General features: G+C 39.7%; 1 protein-coding gene across 6 annotated transcripts in view; it reads left to right on the forward strand.

Annotated features, from left to right (window-relative positions):
* The first annotated feature begins 5417 nt into the window (after window positions 1-5417).
* KLHL2 (kelch like family member 2) overlaps window positions 5418-19209 on the forward strand; it is a 57378-nt gene continuing 43586 nt past the window's right edge. The window contains exons 1-4 of one of the 6 annotated variants that reach the window (XM_015860881.2): window positions 5418-5585; window positions 8288-8413; window positions 13313-13419; window positions 17797-17918. In XM_015860881.2, coding sequence (XP_015716367.1) covers window positions 5563-5585; window positions 8288-8413; window positions 13313-13419; window positions 17797-17918 — 378 coding nt within the window. In that variant the 5' untranslated portion in view covers window positions 5418-5562. Of the gene's footprint in view, window positions 5586-8287; window positions 8414-8870; window positions 9053-11134; window positions 11158-13312; window positions 13420-16392; window positions 16643-17796; window positions 17919-19209 lie in introns of those variants that run through there. The other 5 variants (XM_015860880.2, XM_015860882.1, XM_032444602.1 and 2 more) reach the window with 5 other exon arrangements.

A 19209-nucleotide genomic window follows, 5' to 3' on the forward strand; every position in this document is an offset into this window, starting at 1 on the left:
GGCCTTCAGTTTTTCAGACACTCTAATTTTATTTTATTTATTATCTTCAATTCTAATTATACTGTATTATAGTGTATTACAATGTGTTATCTTGCATTCCAATATCTTATTCAGTAATTACTTTGTTTCTCCTCAGATCATTGCTGCTCTTTTGTTTTTAGGCCCATCTCCCTTTCCCCTCTTTTCCCTGTTTCCCTTTCCTGGGGCATAGGTTCCCCTGGAATGGGCTGAACCAGCCTGTAAACTGTTGATAAATGTGTAGTTTTATATATAATTGTAAATATTCCTGCTATGGAATGTAAATTAAAAATGTTCAAAGGATTATTGTAAGAGTTGGGAGAACATCCCAGGTTTAAACATTTGGAAAATGGGAAATATTTATTGCACTCAACAACAGTTAGCGTTTTAGAATTATGTGACTGCCAATTTCAACTAGTTTATCCAAGGTAAATTTATAATCTTTAGAGAAGTATCCTACTACTGTTCTCTGCAGATTACTCAGTGTGTGTTTGGTTTGAGCACATTGTTTTAATTACTGGATTCACAGTAGTTTTTATTGTGAGAGGTTTTAATGCTGTAAGTAAGGTTTTGATGATGTAAGATGATGTAAGCTTTTAGTGAGGTAAGATTCTCTTACGCTCAGTTCCAGTTCCATCTTCTGACAAATGTCAAAGATATTGTTGCTTTAGTGCACCTGACTTGAAAATCTTCTCCTGAGGCAGATCATTGTCAGCGAGCCTAAAATTGATTGAGTTAGGCCCATTCTTGTATTACAACTAAGGTAAAAATATATAGTATGGCCCAACAATTCTGTGCTATGATGTCTTTATTTGCAGACTGCCTTTATGGAAAACTAGCATAGATTAGAAACCCAGGATTAAATCCTACACTTAGGCATAACCTTTTCCATGTCAGTAATAATGACAATATTTGGGCACTAACTTTCACAAAGAGGCCTAACACCTACTTTTGTTCCTCTCAGTTTTATTTTAAATTTGGCATGAATGGAAACAGGATTACACTCACAGCCTTTGCACATCAAGCTATAAGGTGTAATTATTATTGCTGTTCCTTATTCATACTGCAGGTACAATTAGTACTTATACTATATTCAGCTCTGTGTAAAAACAGTCTGCTCTGAGAACATGGGCTTATTCCTGCAAGGAATAAAAATACAAATGAGAAGTGAAAAGGTAAATATAACAGTAAAGACTCATGTGCATCTGCTTGTACCGGACTTACTGGACTAAACCCCTTTATACTTTGACTTAGATCTCCACTTTCATTTAATATAATTAGAAATTCAGTTTTGCATAACTAAATGTACTGATCCTGAGCTCTTAATCTTTATAATTACTTTTCAAACACTTGTCATCTTTTTACACCAAAACCAAGATGATTCCAAAAGATGACTTACTCAGTTTCTCCTACAACAAGCCAGATATGCTTTTCACTTTCTATTAACAACCTGTCTGTGGAAAACCCATTAATATCATCTTTGAATATTTTAATGTCTTTGATTTCATTGCCTCTTTGTACAAGGAACGAATTTGTACAGTGTGTGAACTATATCCCGCTTGCTCTTTCTCAGTCTATATCTGAATGTCCCTCAAGTAGGCTTTTCAAGTGCTGGTCCTTCAGGCTTATTTGCGTGTGTGTGAAACAATCAAAATTCAACTTGATTCTTTCAGCATACTCTGTCACCTTTCACAGTCTAAGCTGCTCCCAATTGCTGCTCTTAGGTAAGCTCCCTATATGCACGTCTATATTCAAATGTGTGAGTTGAACTCTAGATGGCAGTATAATAATTGGTTGAATGTAATTTAATTTCTTTCATTAGCTGTACATGTTTTCTTCTCAAAAAAGCTGTGTAATAGTTGATTGAATTGGTTAGAATTACTTTACAACATTGCTGCAAAAGTAATCAGCTTTGATGGACTTACATCAGCTAAATAAAACACCTTACAGCAATTATCTATGTAGAAAACAATTTTGCTTCATTCTACAGGAAAATAACATTCTGACACGTCAGACAAGCATGAACAAACATAACAACGATATATGTTTGGGGTTTTTTAAGTAAAATGGTCAGGAAAAATAAAATCACTGAGATAATTTCTAGAACAAGAAGACTACCATAAGAGTAATGTTTGTCCACAATGACAAATCATTTGCTAAGAACAAGATGTTGGAAAACCTTTTGTGTGCGTGCGTAGGCTGTACACAAAAAACTGTACGGAACTTAGTTCAGTAAGGCGTAACTCTGTGTTGATGGGTGGAGATTTGCCTGACTTGAGTATGGGCTTCTGCAGAGTGGGATGGTTCAGCTTCCCTTTTGAAGTCCCTGCTGTGGTTTCCCATTGCTACCTCTGCACTGAACCAAACAGCTACAAGTTGGAATTAATATATTTTGATGGGTTTCCTGCTGTTTTAGTGAACTGAACCCACTGAGCACAGAGCCACGATTGCCTTATCCAGTGCAGAGGATGCAACTCAAACTTGCAGGTATGAGACAGCCTGGCTCTCCTCTTTCACAGACATCTCAGATACATATGTAAATCCAAACCTTTGCAGCACTGGGCCTCAGACTTGCTCATATTGATCTCTACTTTGGCCCTGGGTACTTTGCAGTACTAATATGACTCAAACCCAGGACCTATTCTTGCTTCCTTGTTGCTTTCTTGCACTAGGACTTCCTCGCATCCATGACACTAAAACCAATGTGTAATTTACCAAGAACACTCTACTGTTCAGCACTGATGACCAGTACCTCACTTATCCATTGCTCAGAAGTCAAAAACTTCTTACCATTGGCTCTCTTCCAAAACTAGGATTGGAGTATTTAAAGCCTGTTTACAAGACTACGTGCTATATCAAGTCTTACAGGGAATGATATAATGTCCAAACCCTGAAAACCCAGTTCCTAACTACTCATTTTTATCATGATTATTATAAGCAACATGAACTCTACAGGATAAATATTAGCAATCACTTATTTTCATTAGGGAACTTCTTCAGAATGAAGATGACAGAGCACTGGAAGGCTGTCCAGGAGGGTTGTGGGTTCTTCTTCTCTGGAGATATTCAAGACCCGCCTGGACACCTACCTGTGCAGCCTGCTGTAGGGGGCCTACTTTGCAGAGAAGGTGGACTCAATGATCTCTAGAGGTCTCTTCCAGCCCCTTCAATTCTGTGATTCTTGGTGCCATTGTTCACTCATGCCACATGAGTGAAGGAATAATGCTAGAAAATATTTAAATATTCTCATTCACGTCTAGTCATATTTAACTAACTTTAGTCACAGTACAATTTATTTTTGATAGCAGCTGTTTTGCCATTCCTTCTTTCACATTTCCAAACTGTTAAGACTTGTTCTTGCATGACCATGGCAGCATGATGAGCGATCCCTTAAAATCGCTCATATGACAGCATGCATGTATGCAGCAACATTCATTTTTACTTGGATTGCTTTTCATGTGTATGTCTCCAACTCGTGGAACAAGCTTGCTAGAATGCAGAGCTTTGCTGGCATAGCTTTATTTTCAGTGGGTGTACTTTGCTGAGGTGTAGCTTCTGTGTTACCAAAGTATTTTAGTGTCAGTGTATCTAAAGAACAACGCAGTTGTTGATAAGCATTGTCAGCATTCCTTTGGAACTCTAAAACAAGTGGGAAGGGTCCAAACATTACAAGGGCAGGCTTAACCACAATGCTGAATTTTCTCAGTAAATGCAGTGAGTTGAATTGCTGCTGTATAAACAAATAGATGTTTCATCATCAACACAGCATATTTCTTTTCAAAACTGCATGTATACCCCCCATATTTAAATGGGTTTTTTGTTTTTTTTTTTCCCCCTCTGATTTCTTTTCTAAGCAGAAGAGGCATTGGATCAAACAGAATCCCATAAAAATCCAAATGCTATTCAAATGCCTTTTTTCATGGCTAGACTTGTAAGCTGTTTTGCCAAAAACAGGCAATTTGGCTGCAATCATTTTTGTTACAGCTGTATATGATTCCTTTCAGGTTCACTGAACTAGTGAAAGACATAACTGTAGAATAAATAAATAAATAAGTAAGATTCGTGTTCTGTTTGTGTTTGCTTTTGATGTTCTGCATCAAAAGTAACTTGTGCTAACATCAGACATTTGGCATAAAAGCCAAAATAACACTGGAACAAAATGACAGAAGTCAGAGTTCTGAAAGGCTTAATGTTCACTTAGGAATGAACATTATTTAGTAGCTCTGGCATAATAACAAGCAGCAGAACCTGCAGCTATGTGCCTACAGGACCTATATGGAAGTAGTGTGCAAAGCGTTCCCTCATCAGCTTCCAGACAAGTTTACAATGACTTCATGATCAGCATCTTGGATCCCTCAACATAGAGCAGTCTACTACTAGTAAGATTCACTTGGGTTTCATGGATAGCTATGAGTTAGGGGGCTTGCCTTATGAAGTAATGCATGCGCAAGTTTACCATGGGATACAGAAACATGAATGTGTGATGTGACGGTGACCAGCACTGCCCAACCTCCCATGGGCAGAACTGATGGGCTCAGACCTCACCAGCACCATGGAACAGGAACACAGGGATACTTCTAATGCTTCAGCTGAGCACGCACTCCTACAGCTGGTCCCTTTGGAGCTGACTGCCATGTAAGAGGGTTTTGTTTGTTTCAACTCTTTAACAAGCAGCTCATCTCCTCCAACACAATCCAGTGCCAGATCCGCTCATCTATTGAGACAAATTCAAGAGATGCAAAGCCCACACTTCATAAAAACAGCACCAACAGTAGTGATGATTTCATTTAGAAAATCCCCCTATGGAAATACATTTAATTTTTTCTTTAAGCGTTCCCAAATCAAACATCAATGTAGAGAACTTGAGAAGGAAAACAAGATTGCGTTTTCCAAGAAAGGAACATTCCTAGAGATTGGCAAACATTAAATTATAAATTAAAACGCACTTAGTTTAACATTTTATTAGCCTTAATAAGAAATCAACCTAAGTAGCTACTAGAACTAAAACCACAGAACTGTAGGAGTTGGAAGGGGCCTCCAGAGATCACGTAGCTTGTTTAAAAGAAAACAAGCCGGCAGCAGCATCCCCAGACAGACACGCCGCCCTTCTTCACCCAGCACCGCTCCCGGGGTGAGGCGCTTACTGGGCCCGGCTACCGCCCTCGGAGGACCGCAGCTCTCCGCACAGAGCTTACCGAGGGCCAGGCCCAAGCAAGCTCAGCCCCAGCCTCCCCCGAGGGACAGCATCAGCTCCGACATCCACCCGACACACACTCCCTTCCCACCCCGCTGCTGCTGACAGGTACCGCGGCCGCCGCCAGGTGCACCGCGCCGATCCCGCCGCCTCCACCACGTCTGCGCGCCGCTGCCCGGCCCTCCGGCGGGCGGGGCCCCGGAAGTGGGCAGTGCCGGCGGCTCCCGGCGGGCCGGAGGGCAGCGGGGCTCTGCCGGGCGGGCGCAGCCGGCACCCGGCAGCGGCTGGCATGGTGTTGGCGGCAGCGCGCGGCGCCCGCGTTACCCGGAGGAAAGCCGAACGGAGCCGCCATGGAGATGTTGCTGCCGCCCGTGTGAGTGTGGCGGGCGAGCGGGCTGCGAGGCGCCGTGCCGCGGGTTAAGGGCGCGGGGTCGGGCCCGGGCGCCAGCGGGGGACGGGGGACCGGCGGCGGAGCTCAGCGGGCCCATTGGGCCACGCAATGAGGGCTGGGGGCTGCGGGCGGGCCTCGCGCTAGTTAGCTACGGGGGATTTAGGTTGGTTTTTTTTTCCCCTTTTTCTATTTTTTTTTTTTTTTTCCGTCTGATTTTTCCATATGCCCTCCCGTTCGCTCCCTGTTTGAGTCAGCGGCCGCGCAGCTGTGCGGGAGACGAGGAAGGGAGCGCGGTGCTTCGGGCCTCTCCCGGCCTGGCGGGGCTGCGCTGCTTCCCAGCCGCCCTCCGACAGAGCGTGGGGGAGAGCGGCTCCGGGCTCCTGGGCAGGTCTTGTGTTCAGCGCCGCTCCGTGCACACCTGTGTGTCACACACGTACAGCGTGTGAGTCCGGATGGGTCCGTCCGGCACCCGCTGTACTCCTGGGGATGGAAGGAGGTACGGCGTCCTCAGACTTGATAATTCGGCGGTTTAATTAGTGCAGGGCTCTGCCATCCCGTTAGTCGGCAGTGCTTTGAACTGGTGTGATCTGTGTCGTTTTTTGAATGCTCATCGCTGTATATGTTGCAGAATTCAATAGAATAGCAATCTAAAGGAGTATACCAGGTAGCATCTTTTTTCCCCTCTGCACAGAAGCTCATGTATGTGCTCTTTGGTTTGTGACCTGGCTCCTTTTGGCCACGAGCTGTATCATTCTCACGACTGAGCAAGAAACTTAGCATTGCAGTGCCATGGTACAGCGCAGTAAGTGGCGACTAGTTTCAGTTCCATGGAGGGATCTTACTTTGCTGTCCATTCTTAGTGGAGAATTCACATTCCTTTGCTGCCTGGTGTGGTTTTCTGCTGTTTTACTCCAAAATTTTGTAGCCAGTTTTTGAATAATGAGGAGTAAAGCCTGCCTGTTGGCTTTAGAGGTTGTTGTAAGGCACAGGGTATAGAGGTCCAAGTTAAAGTCTTAAATTTATTATCTGTGATGTTTACTTCTAAGGTTCCTTAGACATACTTGAATAGAAACTTTTAGGTAGGATGGAAGAGTGTCCAGATGTGGAATCACAGTGCAGGAGAGACACATGTGGACCTGTTGAAGTGCGGCCAGAGGAGGACCGTGAAAGTGATACCAGGGATGGAACACATCCCTTACAAGGACAGGCTGAGAAAGCTGGGGCTTTTCAGGCTGGAGAAGGGAAGGCTATGAGGTGAACTGAGAGCAGCCTGCCGGTATCTAAAGGGGAGGGCAATGAGAAGGAAGGGGGCAGACTCTTCAGCAGAATCTGATTTGGTAGGACTAGGGAAAATGGTTTCAAACTAAGAGAGGCTAGATTTTAAGTTGGATGTAAGGTGGTTTTTAATTTATTTATCTATGTATTTATTTTATGGTAAGTGTAGTGAAGTACTGGTACAGGTTGCCTGAAGGTGTGGTGGATGGAGCTCTGAGCAGCCTGATCTAACTGTAGGTATACCTGATCATTGCAGGAGAGTTGGACTAGATGACCTTTAAAGGTATCTTCCAAATCAAATGATTCCATGATAAGGGGGGTTGGAATTCTGGGTGTCAATGCATATGCTAAGTTTGGTTCTTGCTCAACTCAGCTAAGTCAGGTTTTTATCCGAAATGATAATGATGAAAGCAGACCCCTGATGCGCCAGGGTTGGTTGCCCCACCACTACTGACTGCAGTGGCCAAACGTGTTTTGCTTATGTCCAGTTTGGAATAAAGCTATGATAGTGTAAGTGGACTCATTATTGATGCTACGTGTTTTCTAAGTAGGCTAATAAGGTAATTTGCATTTTGATTGTAAACTCATTGTAAACTCATTGCCTGGGATTGAAAAATGTGCTTGCTATTTGGACAGTTTGATGTAATTGTTTTCCTATAGAACTTAGTATCTAGAATTTAACTATCTCTTAATATGAGTTAGTTGTAGGTAAAGCGAGTGATTTAGCTGCTAGGTTTTTCTTCTTGCAGTCTTGGTACTGTTTTTGGATGTAAGAAGAACTAAGAAGCTGGTCACTTTTGCTTTTTGGTACAACAAATGGGTAAGCAAAATCATTCTGCTAGGGAAAGCCTGAAGAATTAAAGCAGTCATCATGCAGCCTTCCTGTCAGAGAAGATGACCTGGAAGCTGTGTGAAACAGTAAGCAAGATTCTGGTGGCCATACAGAGCTTAGCTCTGTTTTTGCAAGTGGTCAAGGCTTTGAGAGATCAAACTGCTGGAATATGTTCTGCCTGTCAGTACTGGTGGTAGACTAGAAGTTACTGGAGTGCTGCTTCTATCCTCATTTCAGTATGTATTAGAAGTATTCTAGGGCATTTGTTTGTGTATTTTCCACATTGGAGCTTATTGTTAGCCCTGAAAGCTTCTGTAAACCTTACTAGTTACAATAAGCCTTACTAGCTTATTATTAGGTAGATAATCTTACCTGCTTCTCTTTTCATCATGTGCTGTTGGTAAAAGGGAAACCAAAATTGTCTGGAGTAAAGAATAAACTGAAATGCAAGTCCCATTCACACTCACCAATGATAAAGATGGCAAGAACAGAGTGATAGTCTGAGGGAGTAGGAATATTAACCTTTTAACTTTTTTTAAACTTCTTTTTAAATCTTCTTTTTTTTCTTTTTCCCCAGATGCACCAAACTTTGCCATCAGAAGCCTTTGGATTTGAAAGATGATAACACTGAAATTCACTGTCCTGTTACAGTGAATCCATGGCACATGAAGAAAGCTTTTAAAGTTATGAATGAGTTAAGAAGGTATTAATTCACTGTATACACCTGCCTAGAGTCTGTAAACCAGGTTTAGTTTCAATTACATTTATGAAGTTCTAAAAATGGAACATGGAATTCCTGAAGTGTAGCTGAGAAGAAAGACTATTATTCAGCTGTCACTTCATTGTATATATAATCAAGTGATCATAGTTGTGATGGATGCAGTATGTTTCTACTCTTCGTAAGTTAATTGCAACTAGGTTTCTGCGGCTTGAAAAATGCATAGAGGATATATTTAATGAGACGCTGTGGATCCTGTGTTTTATGTTGATCCTGCCTAGATTAAAAGTGACTTTCTAATTGAGGCTGAAGCTCTTTATATATCTGCTGTTCATTTTTGTAGAGTTCTGCAAGCTGGAAAAATGATAGTTTTGTAAGCTGGAGACATGGCTTGCAGTCTAACAAATGTAAAACCAACTGATAGTATTCTTTCTTTTCTTAGGTATCTTTTGCACACCCATTGGGAGCAATTTATGAACTCCCAAATCAAATGTCGAAAGACGTTTAGGTAAAGTTTACTAAGACTTTGAGTGATATTACCACCAGTTTCAGCAAAACTTGAGGACTGGAGCAGCTAATACTGCTCTTGGCACCCATATTGATTTATTTTCTGCATATGAGGAGGTGAGATGGTGTTGAAATGTGTGACAGCTGGTAATTAGATCTCACAACTGAGCTCTGGTAATTAGGACTTGCAACTATCACTGACAGTAATTCAGCTTTATAGCTAACAGCAACAATAGAGAAATTAAATGTTTCTGCACCATAGGTGATACTGGAGTGTGTAAGCCCTTTGTTATTTCCTGTATGAGATTAAAAGCTTTACCTTATAAAAACAACAGCAACTGATATTGTATAAAAGTATATAATATAAGAGCTTAGATGAAGACTAGTTTCCCCAAATGAATCTTAGAATACAGCAGTTTCAGCAGTGAGGAACCTTTCTTGAGTTTTTTTACGTTGCAAGTAAAATGTACGTGGTCTTCCAGCAGAACGCACTGTTGAAGACCATGGATTATTTTCAGAATATACTTTCGTTTCCATGGTTACTCAAATTGGGATTGCTGTACAAGCAATTTCAACAATTTTCTTACATATATAAATAGTTGAAGTTTAAACAGGAGCATTGCCGTGCAAACATCAACTTTATTTTTTATTTAATAAGATTGTTGCAGCAAAGTTTACTGTGAAAGCCAAGTACACCTTTTAAAATCTGATAAGATTATAACCATTAATTTTCGCATTTATTTCCATTTGAAATAATAAACAGATACATTTTAGGTATGTTTCAGATTTCATTACTCTAAAAGAAGATCTGGCATTAATCAAGTAAAAATATTTGATTTTGTTGACTACTTAAAGTGGCTTCTATCTCAGTTTTCTTTTTAATGAGTATAGCACAAGGTGGTGTTTGCCAGAGGAATACTTTCCAGAAAGTGGATAACAAGTGGAGAAATTGTCTGCTGAAGTGTCTAAAATGTGTTATGTTTGGAATGCTCATGCCCATAAAGTAGTATTACATTTTTGGCTATGTATTGGTGGTAACTATACAGGCATTAACAAGAATGGTAATTACAAGGATGGTAGTAGAAGTATAGAAGGTATAAAGAAAAAGAGGAACTCACCAGTGATGACGCTAGGAGCTGAGGTGATCTTCACTAGCAAGTAATCTCCAAGAGATGCTGCCTCAGTGAGGGTCAGCCCTTAAATGAGGTCTCAGAGGAGCTGGAGTCGAACTCCACCCCTCAAAGGAGCACAGCTACATAACTTTCACCTGTGCTCCCACAGATGACCTCACACTTGCCTCAGCTGATTAATCAGTGGTTCACGCTGTGATTACCAATCTCCCATACACGCTACTACCAAGTTATCTGATCCTATTAGTTCCTAAGAGGTTTTTTTTTACTTTTACATTTTGACAAACCTGGGTAATACTCTCCTTAGTAATTTCTGTCATTTCATTACTCGCCATCACCTCAGCAATGAGTCAGATCATTAGGATAGCTAATTAGCTTTTGACACAAAAATAATTTAACTGTAGTGCCTATCTTTGGTCTTAATTATAATTTGCTTTTATCACAATGGAATTTGACCTTACCTATATTTTTAAAAATTCCCGTTCTTACAGACAAGACTCTTGTAAGATATTTTGAAGATATGGGTAATGACCTTCCTCTATATAAGGCCATGCAAGTTGGTAAACAGTAGTTGTTCATAAATCTATACTTACTTTTTTTCCATTTCTTATTTTCTCCTTTCATCTATGAAGATGGCGTACCACTGTGGCTCTGTTTGTTCAGTCACTCTGTAGTAGAAGATTATTATAATATTACTTCAGAAAGCAAGCTTTTCTAAAGTAAGTTAGTGCCTTCCTTTGTGGAATGTGCTGAGTTGCTGTGGGAGCCACAGGATGCTTGTGAGGGGTATGCTGTTAGTTGGTAAGCTTGTTTCTTTGTCTGATAGTTGATGTAGCTTGTCAGTTTATAGAAGCAAAAGGCATAGTCGCCTAATGCAGTTCCAGGCAAGAGATGTATTGGGACTACCCTAAGTTGCTGTGCCAATGTAGTGCTGTGTAGTTAATCAGCTGGAATTTTGTGTTGATGTAATTCTGTTGCTTCTGGCTTGGATAACTGTGATATTTCTGTTCAGCTGAGAGTAAAACCTTTTGTTACTGTTGCCAGAATAAGTGGAAGCGGCTGAGAAAGCTGGGCAATTGGTGGGGGTGACTGGTGAGTTGTTTTTTTCTTAGTGTTGTGTTTGTGTCAGTTTTTTGTATGATAAATCTAACAGTTGTTCTGAAGCTTCTCATAATTCTCTGCTTAATTTGGGTGTGGTCATTATATTATGTGGCTTTTTAAAATAGCCATATTACACACTGTAGTGTAAATGCTAAGTCATGGCCTGAAGCAGTGATTGAGCACCTGGTGGGAAGGCAGGGCCAACCCAGGTGAGTTCAGATCCATGCAGTGCAGCTGAATGACCAGAAAGGGTGGAACCATGATCCACCCCTTCCCAGATCTCATTTACAGGTTGGCAGTGGAGGCAAAGGTATCTTTCTGGGGATCCCTGCTGACCTGAAGCCTTCCAAAGATAAGTAGCTCTTTTCCTTCATTTCTGTGCCCGTGGCTACTGCATCTGGGCTTGTCGTTTGCTGCAGCGAAATACTTTGCTATCCCGCTATTATCATTGTACTTTCCATCACCTTATGGTGTTACACGCACTAAAGAGATTTAGATAGTTGCTATGGATTTTGACCTTAAAGGGGGAAAAAATATCTAGTTCTGGGGTTGCAGTGTGACCACAAAGGTTAGTTGTGGCTGCCAAGATTTTTGTTGTGTGGCTTCCACAAGGCTTGCTTTCTTGAGGCTGCGGTCAAAGAAATTGCATGGTTGTACAGGATGGGCAGTTACGGTATTTTCTTTGAGACCAAGGTGAATATCTGAGCAGTTTGGCTGACAGCTTCCACTCTCTGTGAGAGCAGAAATGCAACTGCTCACCCAAACCTTTGTTGCTGCTCTATGTTGTAGTCGCAGACTGTCAAAGAAACATGGAATGGTTTTGTCGGATGGGATCCTTAAAGATCATTTAGTTTCAGGCTCTCTTTATGGGCAGGGCTGCCACCTGCCAGATTAGGCTGCCAGGGCCCCATCCAACCTGGGCTTTAATACCTCCATGAATGGGGCATTCACGACTTCTCTGGGCAGCAGTGCCAACACTCACCAGCCTGTGAGTAAAGAATTTCCTCCTAATATCTAACCTAAATCTCTCCCTCTTTTAGTTTAAAGCTGTTACCCTCCTTGTTCCCCTTGTCCTGCTGCTATGCTCCCTGGTAATGAGTCACTCTCCAGCTTTCCTTTAGTCCTCCTTCTGCAAAGGCCACAATGAGGTTTCCCCAGGGCCTTCTCTGCCCCAGGCTGAACAAACCTTTCTTTGCAGGTGAGGTGTTCTAGCCCTCTGATCATCTTTGTGACCCTATTCTGGGGACTGTCAAAAGGCTTGCCTTCTAATTACCATATATATTCTGGAAAGGTAAAAAACAACCAACCAAACAAACAAAACCATGTATTTCAAATATACTGAGAATAAGGGCAACTGGATTGACACACAGCTCTAGCTCTTAGCTTAAGGAATATTGTGCACTTAAGAGATGCTGTCTCCCTCATCCTTTATGTGTTACCTTGGCTCTGCATTATGTCATTTATATGCTACTTCTACAGAGAGAGTCTGCTAAAATAGGAAGGAATGAATAGATATTTGTGACTTTGGCTACTCTACATGCTGGGACAATATAGGCTTTTGGTGTTTTGTTTTTCTTCCTATCGTGGAAAATTAAATTATAAAGAGTCTGCTTTGCAGTGGATTTAACTGGAAACAGTGTACCTTATAGCTGTAAACTGTGTTGGAAACATTTGTTGCCACTCATGGCTCTAAAGAGATACTGTATTATTGCAGTAGAAGAGGGAGGAAATTGCAAAGGTTGAGAATGCACATGAATGTAATGAAGATAAAAAGTTGAGCAGGAATGCAGTAAGTTGTAAACTAGCTTGAGTGGAAAAAAAAACAACAGTTGCTACTGTTTATATGATAAATGTTTGGAAAGCAGAAAATATAATTAGTGATTTTGAACAAATAAGTAGGTATGAGTTTCCAGTGAAATGTGACATTCAGCTGTTTGACTTTTGGAAAGTTGTGTATACCCAAGCACTCCATGTATTCCTTCTGAGTAACAGCTGTGCCATTTTGTAGCACATTTTAAAACAATGCTTTATCAACCTTGTATGCCTGCCTGTTTTGAGGGCATGGAAGGAGAAATTGTATGTTATTTTATACTGTTTTACTGTGGTTCACATATGTGAAATGACTTTCTCTGATATTTCTAAATAGTCAAAACTTGCTGTGTGATGTGACGATAGTAGCTGAAGACATGGAAATTGCAGCGCATAGAGTTGTGCTAGCCGCCTGCAGCCCCTACTTCCATGCCATGTTTACAGGTACCAAATGTTTCAGTATTTACTATGTTCTAATGCAATCCATCTGCATAATTCTGTTAGCACTGCAAATACTTTTTTAAAGTATTCATTATTTGAACTAATGTACATGCTAAGTAAGCTGGGAATGGTGGAGTGGTTACACCTCTGGAAGCTGCAATAATCTAACTTGCACGAAGTAAGGTTAAAGTGACTTTTAATGTGAATTCTGAAGTGAATTATGTCCTTTAACAACTACTGCTGCATTCTTCAACCCATGTATGTTCTAGGCTGTTAATAGATACGAAAGCTTTCTGAGGCTTTGGCAGCCTGTAGCTGCAGTGCATGTTTCAGTACTCTTAGGATAATTCTTTGTGACAGATGTGCTCTGCATCATTGCCACAACTTTTTGGAGCATGCTTGATTCTGCCTCTGCTTTCTCCATCCTGGCCAGGTTGTTCCAGGACTGCCAGAAGGTTTTCAAGACTTAGTCAGATTCATAGTACCCTACAGCTGAATTGCTGTTCTGTAGGTTTAACTTCATGATGGTTACAAACGGTACTGAAATGTGGAATTTGGTGTCAAAGTGAGAATGCATGTTAAAATTAATTTCTTAAGTTCTATCTATTCCTTTTAAACTCTTGTGCTGCTTTGGTTCTTAATAATGACTGCTTGAAATTAAGAGAATTTTCTGTAATGTTTTACTTCAGACTTCAGGCTCAAATGTAGGGGGAAAAAAAGACTCTTGGCATGCCAGTATGCAAGAAAAATGAAGTTTTAATAATTCTCACTGCACACAACTAGAAGAATGATATAATTTGACATACTGTTGTTTACTGGGAAGCAGGTGATTATTAACAAGCAATTCAGTGAAACCAAAGAAATCCATAGTTCAGGGTAGTCTTGACATTATGCATGCATACTGTGATATGATCAGTGCTAGAAGAGGAGTGACTGCTAGCAGAAACAAATGCTTTAAAGACTTTCCATTTAAATAACAGTTCTTAAAGTAATTCAGATTTGCATCTGTTGTGGTTACAGACATTCCAGGTGTCTGATGCACATTCCTTCTTAACTTTTGTACTTTCTCTGAAGTGAAAATTTAAACAACTGTTTCTGTCGTTCACCTAAATAATGAATTAATCAGTTCTGTATTAAAGATTATTTTTTTACTGACTCTCACATCAAAAATACTCTTTACTCAGGTTGTAGTTCTACATTATCCTTTTTGTGGCATACAAAAACCTGGTAAAGGCATTTCTGCTTGCCACTGACTGCCCTTTCTATGGAGAAGTTTATTTCCCTTTAGGAGTGCAGATGTAATGGATCTCTGAACAAAATCACCGAAACCACCATTCTTTCCTTCCTTTGCTCTCTCTTGAGAAGTTTTGCTTGTTTTATGTTTTCAAAGGTAGGTCTGCATTGACCCATTGTGTTGTGGGATTTGGGAACACTCATCTGAGGAAACAGTAAGAACTTTTTAACCCATCCATCAGTGGCAGTGTTTGTGTACTTGGTGAACCAAACTGATGGGAATTTAAACAGAATTCAGGTTTGGCTTCAAAATTTATCAGTGGACTTTATATTACTATTATATGCTGTTTTCAGCAAAGACCAAGCATGTTGTCAGTGTGTTTTTAGCTGTTCTCCACAGAAATAATCCCATAGCTCATAATTATCTCTGTGAATCCTAGAGTTGATACTTCCCAAAGGGAGTTGTACTCTAATCCAGTAATCTGCAAGTTCGAATAAGTTTGATGTTTTAAACATCTACAGGGTTACCTGCTCTTGACTAGAAACTAGAAGCTTCTCTGTAGGCACATGTTTGTAGGTTGCTTCCATCTTTGTCTGAGTCATTAGGTAATCACAGCAATGCAGGATAAGGTACAGCATTAGCTGCAATCAAAAAATCAAAACTTCTTTTTTTTTTCCCTTCCAGTTTGTGCTTGTAATGGCAGAAGTAGCCTTATTAAATACCCAAAAAGAAAGAGTTACTGTCTTTTAAAGGTACACAATTTAGTAAGTTAGCAACAATGCTCTTGTAAGTAATACCAGACGGGAATAAAGATTAAATGTCCTGGACTGTGTTACAAGGATTATATATATATTTTTTTCTTCTGTGAATTCTTTAGAAATATTGGTTGCAATCCTAAATTAAATATGCTTAAATGATTAGAGGAAAAGATTATAGAACAACAGTGAAGGAGCGCATCAGTGGTCTTACAGCCTGACATGTGACAAGGGTGACCTGCATTTCTTTCTGTTCTGCTGCAGCAGTTATCCTTAGGCAATTACTTGCTTTCTTCTATTTTCCATTTGTAAAATTCTATTTTAAAAAAACCAACAGCAAAACAAGAACACACCTTCCTTGTGTTACTGTATCATATTAACTTTTTAGATTTTTTTTTTTGGCTCTGTTTTTGCTCTTCTGCTCCTATTGGGCTGGTCTGTCCTTCTAAACATTTTCCTTTCTGTGTCATTGACAACTCTGTGAAGATGTTGTGGTGCAACTGCCCATGACGTGAGTTCTTCAGAAGGTTGCATTCTAAACTAAGAATGCATAGCAAGTGGGTCAATAGTTGTCTTCATATGATCTGTTAAACAAAGTCTGGAACATGAGAGGACTGATCCAGCATCATAGGAACACTGCATGTCCTTCTAACATGAAAGAAGTTTCTTGTTTTTTGTTTTTCTCCCCCTCTGTGGATGCTGAACTCTGTAGTTAAATAGAGAAGATGCCTATCCATGGCTTTAGAAGCCTTGACATAAAATCTGAAAACAAAACTAATATGCTTGCAGAATATCAAACTCTGCTCGCCTACATACAATTTTCCCAAAGGACCACCTCCACAGCAGCTTGCATAATAAATGACTTGCTGCTTGCATGCTCTGAAGATCAATAGGTTTAATCTGTGTCAAAGAAGTAGCTTAAACTTGAAATACAGGACTCTGCAAAGAACATACTGCAGTGATCTTTCACAGGTATGTGTGTTTCAGTTTCAGAAGAGCAGCGGAAAAGGAAGTTCTATGGAAGCTGAATTTTGCTCTTTCATGTGGTTCGCCAGTGCTTTCCAGAACTCTAATGTTAAGTGCTGCCATTAAGCAGAAATACGTTGCTGGAAGTGGTCTTATATGCTTCTTATCAACTAAAGAGTTGATTTCAAAATGCGTTCCTTAGCATCCAGCTTGAAAAAAGGAAAATAAAAAAGCATGAAGCACAGTAATAAAATTCTCAGTGATGAGCCAGGTAAGGGGCACTGTTTGTTGTTGTTCCTAGAAGACCACAGGATAACGAACAACAAAAATGTATGCACTTCAATAAGAAGATATCAATAATGTTAAACATCTACTGGTTCACTTCTGTGTCCTGTCTACTTTTATTACTGTGAAGATTAAACTTCCTGCCTCTCAATACCCTTTTCTCTGGATGCTTAGGGGAAGAAATAATATATCAAGCATAGAAGAATAACATGTATGTATCCAGAGATTGTGATATGCTTTTCCAAGGTGGAAGTTTTATGTCTATAGTTAGTGTATTTCATTTTTCACATTTCTGTGTGAGAAGATTATAGGTCTTAGATGTCCAGATGCATGGTTGGTCACCATGGAAAAGGCTGTAGTCTTTTCTTAGAAATTTATCTTTAGGCAATTATTTCAGATACAAACATAATGTTGCATTTTGAGAGCATTATCTAGCTGTAGGTGTTCCTGTTCATTGCAGGGGAGTCAGACTAGATGACCTTTAAGAAACCCTTCAGACTGCAGAGATTCTACAATTGTATCAGATTTTAGAAAGTGGAAGCTATTTTTGCAGGACTTTCTATGAAGACCAGTTGTGGCATATGGCCAATGCGTCAGCCTCCACGAAATGAGGTCCAACAAGTTTTTTCATGCTTACCATTTTATCTTAATTTGAGTTTTAACTGTTAGAGCTGAAGCAGAAGTGGAATTGTGAAGAGAATAAGAATAAGGCAAGTGAAGAAATATGGATGCTAATCCTTCTGCGGGAATACTCTAGACTGCATTTGGCTTGTTCCTTAGATTCAGAAGTTAATAAATCAAGCGATAGGTTGGTTTGCCAGCAAAACGTATTTGTATGCATTTGAATAGTCTTATTTAGGTATAATAATATTTTACTGATGTTGAAAACTGGTGAAAATAGATCACTTGCAGTAGAAGTATTAACCCATGTAGCATTCATGTGATGGTAACAACAGAATCTTTTTTTCCCTTTGGAGGGAAAGAGGAAGGAAAGAAACTGAATTCTTATTTAAATACTTTTATTATTACAACTGATTATACACAAAAATTTCTGCTGTTGTCAGGAGTAATTACTGTTAAACTGTTGAATTTTTCCTGTATCTCTATCTAACGTACTTGATGACCAATATGTATTTGTAGGTGAGATGAGTGAAAGCCGAGCAAAGAGAATTCGAATAAAGGAAGTTGATGGCTGGACCCTAAGGATACTTATTGATTATATTTACACTGCTGAAATTCAAGTTACAGAAGAAAATGTGCAGGTAAGACCAAGAATAACTTCTTCAACAAAAGGGACGTAATCCACAGAATCATTTAATTTGTCAGTCTGGTTAAACTCTGGCAAAGGAAATCTCATCTGTAAGCTGGAAGTTTTCCAGACCCTGTGCTTACAGAGCAAGCAATCATAGCATTTAAATTCTGGGTCACATTGGAAGACTGAAGTAAATTAAGTCCGTTGACTTTAATGTGCTTTGGAACCAAACCTTATGTAATGCAGTAAAATAGATGATTTACTCAGCCTAAAAATTAGTGCTGTCAGCCACCTCTGTACCACCCCCTCTCTGGTTCTTCAATGTAATTTACATAAACAAAAGTAGATTTCCTCATAAATGTGTACCGCGTCTTCCAGTTAGTATTCTGTTTGTCAGATTTATTATAAATTTATAAATTATTTTCTCCTGTATCTACTTGGTGGCCAGTCATGCAAGAATTTTTAGCTTGTTCTGCTTCTTAAATCAACTAATTTCTAGCATGAAGGTTTTTGCCCATCCTACACAAGCAGAGCTGATCATTTTTTTTTAATCAGATGTCCCAAAAGCTAAAACTTCAGTTAGATTAGAGCAAACATAAGCTTAGAAAAATAGAACTTATGAGGACAGGGTAGATTTTACTTCCACTGTCTTCTGATTCAGCTTAGATTTTTGGTAAGTTCAGAAGTAGTTGCATAACAGTTGTTATGTTTAATTGGTTTTTGTTTTTTTTAATTTAAAAAAAAAAAAACAAAAAAAAAACCTTCTGTCTTCTATTCCCTTGTTTCTGCTTTTGCTCTGTCCTGGATTGCTAGAAATTGCTTTGTTGCCCTTGCAGGACTCAAGTAATATTGCTGTATTTGGCACTGAGAACTTTTGTTGCAATTTTATGTTCCAAAATTGATAGATTTTACTGGGCATTAAGTTAAAATCAAAAGCTTTCTTACTAGCTGCTGAATCAGATGGAATCATTGGTATTTTTACTTATGCTTGACTGAAGGCCTGGCAATGAGATTTCATACTACCAACTTGAAATATTATACAACTAAGCTCATGTTTTAAATTGTGCTGTAAGTCTTTTGATTCTTCAATATTGATTTATTGTTATCTTCTAGAAGAGTTGTTTACTTTGTTTGTTGACGGATGTATATAGTGCAACCTGACTGAATTTATGCTGTATTTTGCCAGTCTGGTGGTTGTACAAATCTCTGTTTTGCTGCAGCAGGCCTTGGGCAAAATCCAATGGTGTCAAGTACGCCCTAGTTGATCTCTTCTGGCTTGGTCATCCTCACTTTTCATCCTT

Source organism: Coturnix japonica, chromosome 4 (genome assembly GCF_001577835.2).
Source record: "Coturnix japonica isolate 7356 chromosome 4, Coturnix japonica 2.1, whole genome shotgun sequence".
Lineage (NCBI taxonomy): Eukaryota > Metazoa > Chordata > Aves > Galliformes > Phasianidae > Coturnix > Coturnix japonica.